Source organism: Pterocles gutturalis, unplaced genomic scaffold, assembly GCF_000699245.1.
Source record: "Pterocles gutturalis isolate BGI_N339 unplaced genomic scaffold, ASM69924v1 Scaffold53375, whole genome shotgun sequence".
In the NCBI taxonomy this organism is placed as follows: domain Eukaryota; kingdom Metazoa; phylum Chordata; class Aves; order Pterocliformes; family Pteroclidae; genus Pterocles; species Pterocles gutturalis.
In genome coordinates this window covers 1-4,012 of record NW_010145360.1, presented here as the reverse complement: position 1 = coordinate 4,012, position 4,012 = coordinate 1, and the positions used below count along the sequence as shown (strand labels likewise).

General features: G+C 33.7%; 1 protein-coding gene across 1 annotated transcript; it reads left to right on the top strand.

The window, feature by feature from the left end:
• Positions 1 to 552: 552 nt before the first annotated feature.
• LOC104470415 (peptidyl-glycine alpha-amidating monooxygenase-like) lies at positions 553 to 3,118 on the top strand (the record flags this gene model as incomplete). The annotated part of the gene is made up of 5 exons (XM_010085338.1): positions 553 to 602; positions 1,108 to 1,175; positions 2,450 to 2,530; positions 2,647 to 2,723; positions 3,015 to 3,118. Coding segments are annotated over exons 2-5 (311 nt in total), but the record flags the coding sequence as incomplete, so codon positions are not given.
• Positions 3,119 to 4,012: the final 894 nt, after the last annotated feature.

Below are 4,012 nucleotides of genomic sequence, written 5' to 3'. Positions count from 1 at the left end.
GGTCACTACAGACAAGGCTGCCCTTGAGTCTCAAGGGAACTACTGAGTTTCAGAAAAAGGGAACAGAGTTTCAGAACTACTGTCTCTATTGATATCTCAAGTTCACTTGTTGACTTTGTTACAAGATTTCTGTCTGCTTCATTATTAATGGCAAAAATAATGGCTTTTCAATTAATCTTTCATTTTTGTAATTTTTGTGAAAATACTAATTTGTTTGAAGAAAACAAACTTTTTCCGCTATTGTAAAAGTGGCAATGTTTCATCTCCCAGGTGCTAGTTCACAAAGTTCTGCTATTTCTAGTGCCAAAAAAAAGTTAGTTTTTCATCCACCAGAGTTTTCTCTGCATTAAGATTTTTCTACACATGCAGCACTGTGATATTCACATTTGTGCAAATTTGAGTAATGTTTCCATAATATGAAAGTTTTATTGCAAACAGTAAGATTAAAACTTATTTTCTCTTTTGCTATTTCTTATGCAGCAGAAGAATGTTATTAACATGGAATAATTTTGCATGGATTGCTAATGATTAAACTGGTTTGTGATTTGTACAGATAAACACAAGGACTGCTCTGGTGTAACTTTACATCTGACACATCAAAAGTAAGTATGTTTAAAAATACTTCCCTGTTTTGTTTTTTTTAATCAGAACAGAAGGTATGGAAACCCCTCCTTTTGATTCCTTTGAAAACATGTGTAATTAAAATAATACATACTTCACAATGTTAAGAATTTTGAAGCCATGTGTCATCTTTTGGCAAAAAAAATCATTTCTTCTAAGAAACTTGATGAAACCAATGATATCGGTACTGAGTTAATCCAGTTTAAGAACTTCATATGTATAAACCTGCGACAAGAACGGCAGTTATGTTAGATGATCATTTTGTCCTATTTCACATACTTTGTAGTAGATGCTTTGAAAAGCTGTATCTCAGTATGAAAAAAAAGGAGGGAAAGTGCTGTGTAACAGCTTCATTCTCAGTAGGCCAGTTTCAGATATAAACTAGCATTTAGAAATTAGTGACGTTAAATGGTGTTACATGTCATATCACTTGGAGTCGGGTTTTATGAAGAACTTGTTTAGCAGAGCTTGGGTTTTGAATTTCAGGCAGCCTTTGATTGCTGGAATGTATCTTATGATGTCTGTGAACACTGTAATACCACCAGGTGAGAAAGGTGAGTCATAATTCTACAAAGTGATTATATAATTTCAGCATCATGATTTATTTTTACTGCTCATTGCGGAAGAAAATTTAGACGAGACTTGCTGAATTGTAGATGGACAGATTAATTGCTTAATTCAACAATGATGAAAAAAATAGTTACAATTTTAAAATTGTATCATATTTTCCGATGACTACATTTGCAAAGACGGTAAGTGTTCTAGAAAACAATGTTCTACAAAACAGTAATGATCTGTGCAATACTTAAGTTTCTAGGATTCTTAAGAGTATTACTTTGATTTATTTTAGTTTTAATATTTTACCAAAAAATCCCTATCTACTTTCTTACTCCCCCTCCCCCCCTAAAACACCAGAAAGCTTTTTGGACTCTTCTTCAGCTGCATTTGTCATTCATGCTATATGTGATTTACTAAGAGTTCAGTTTTAATAAACGACCTTCTGCCAGTAAGGAGCTGTTCTTCATTATGAAAATATCAAACTGATCTGCCCCAGGAGATATTTGATCAGTGCAGAAATGTACTTTTTCACCTGGAGGGGTGAGGGAAAGGAGAATAAAAACAGTTCTGTGCCTGTTGATAACTGCCTTTTCATGTGCAGTCAAATTTGGAGTTCTTAAGTAAAGCATGAAGTTTGCTATAACAGGAAAAATTCAGTCAGTCCCCAGATACTCTCAGAAAGGCATCGTCAGAGGAATTTCTCTGTAGGGTCTTCCTTAGCTATTGTTACTACACCTAACACAAGCACTAGCATGCAGACATTGTACAGCAATGCCAAAGACTGCATCTAACCCTAAATCTTTTAGACTGGGTCTAGAAGTATAGGATCTTAAAATCAAGCCTTTATTATAAATTGTATCCATTTCAAATTATATCAGTTTATTTTAATTTTGTCCTAAGTACACTATTAAGTGTTGAGGGTAAGTGTCCCTCAACATAGTCTGTAAGCAAATGTATTACTTTAATTCATTAAATAACAGTAGTGTACACTGGAAAAAATGCTTAGTTTCAGCCCCATTTTGTGTGTACATCATCTCAGAAAGTAATTTTTAGTTGACTTGTACTGTATTTTATTAGTTTTTCTTTAGACATGTCTTGGGATAGACACTGCAGAAATATATTATTGAGTATCTTTTGAAATTATCTGTTGTCCGGTGTAGGTATATCTTTTGTAAACAGCTTTTACACTGAATGAAGTACAGTAGTATAACTTTTCTCTGTTTGATAAATAATGTGGTTTTCTTTGTCTATTACCATCATATTTTAACAGTGGTTGATGCAGACATTGCCTGCCATTACAAAAGGTTTCCAATGCACCTTTTTGCCTACAGAGTTCATACACACAGACTAGGTAAGAGTTTTATTGCAACATAGGAATATCAAATATTTAACAGAAAAATTCTGATACTACAGCATATTTTTTTTAGAAGTATGTCTTACGTTTACATACATATTGGTATGTTATAGGTAAAGTAGTGAGTGGATACAGAGTGAGAAACGGTCAATGGACATTGATTGGTAGACAGAGTCCACAACTACCACAGGTTGGTTGTTTTTTTAATTTGAACAGTACATTTCAATTGTCGTTATTTAAAACTGAGAAGCTCAATTGACAGTCATGTACGGCACAGATCTGTGTCGTAATGTTTCTGCTGGTACATGTTGTGCCACTGGAAGTAAGTACTGCCAAGTATTATCATGATTACATTGTGATGAAAAAACCTTTCTGAAATTACCTTTCAAATGCGTAACACCGTCATTCTCGTGTATTTGTGTATTGATGTAAATAATACGAGACGTTTTCACTAATTATGGTGAATCATCCTCTCTTTCAGGCATTCTATCCAGTACAACAGCCTGTAGATGTTAGCTATGATGATATCCTAGCAGCTAGATGTGTGTTCAGTGGTGAAGGCAGAACTACAGAGACACATATAGGGTAAATTTTTTCTCTGTGTTCAATTTCCTACCCAATTTTTTCCAAGGTATTGTTTATGTGTAGAAAAGTATTTGTTTCATGTCTTCTTCCAAGATAATTCTGACAAACTTCAGTACTGCCAGAATGGTCTGTTTTGCTGTCTAGTCTGCTAAAGATTTACACTAGACAACGTTCATTGCCTTTGGTTATGTGAATAATCACTTTGTTGAAGTGTTCAGAACATTTCTCAGGTGAAGCTATGCTGCCAAACACCTTACTCAGATGTTGGGCTGTTCTGCACTTAGGGAAGGATTTAGAATAGTTATTTTCAATTTAGAAAATGTATTTTTTAAGAAGTTGAAATTACTGACTGTTTAAAACAAAATAATAAAGCTTCACAGTTTTTCTTCATTATTTCAGAAAGAAAATTTATGGAAGCTTATAAAATTCTGATAGATTTTGACACATAGTAAAATATAACCTTAACAATTCAGAATAGTGTACCAGTTACATTTTTTTCAATTTGAACTAGAGAGGCTTATATGAAAAACCATGAAAACATAAATGACTGGTAATGATAAATAGGAAAATCTGAACTGTGTTTGTCAGTGATTCTATGCAGCCAAAAACGAGAGACAGAGCTCTATAAGATCCAGTTGACAAATACAACTGTAAAAATAGATGCAATGTTAGTATTCTCTTAACTGGCTCCAGTTCTTTGAACCATAATTTACTGCGTATGTAGAGATATGAAGACACCCTGCAGAAACCTCTCCATTCTGAAAGTTGTGTGCTGCAGTACCCCAAGAAATTAGTTTTTTAGTGCATTGAGCACCCTAAGATTGCGTCTTAGTAGAGAGTTAAGGATTCAATACATATTTATCACCTTTTCTCTGTTTGATAAATAATGTGGTT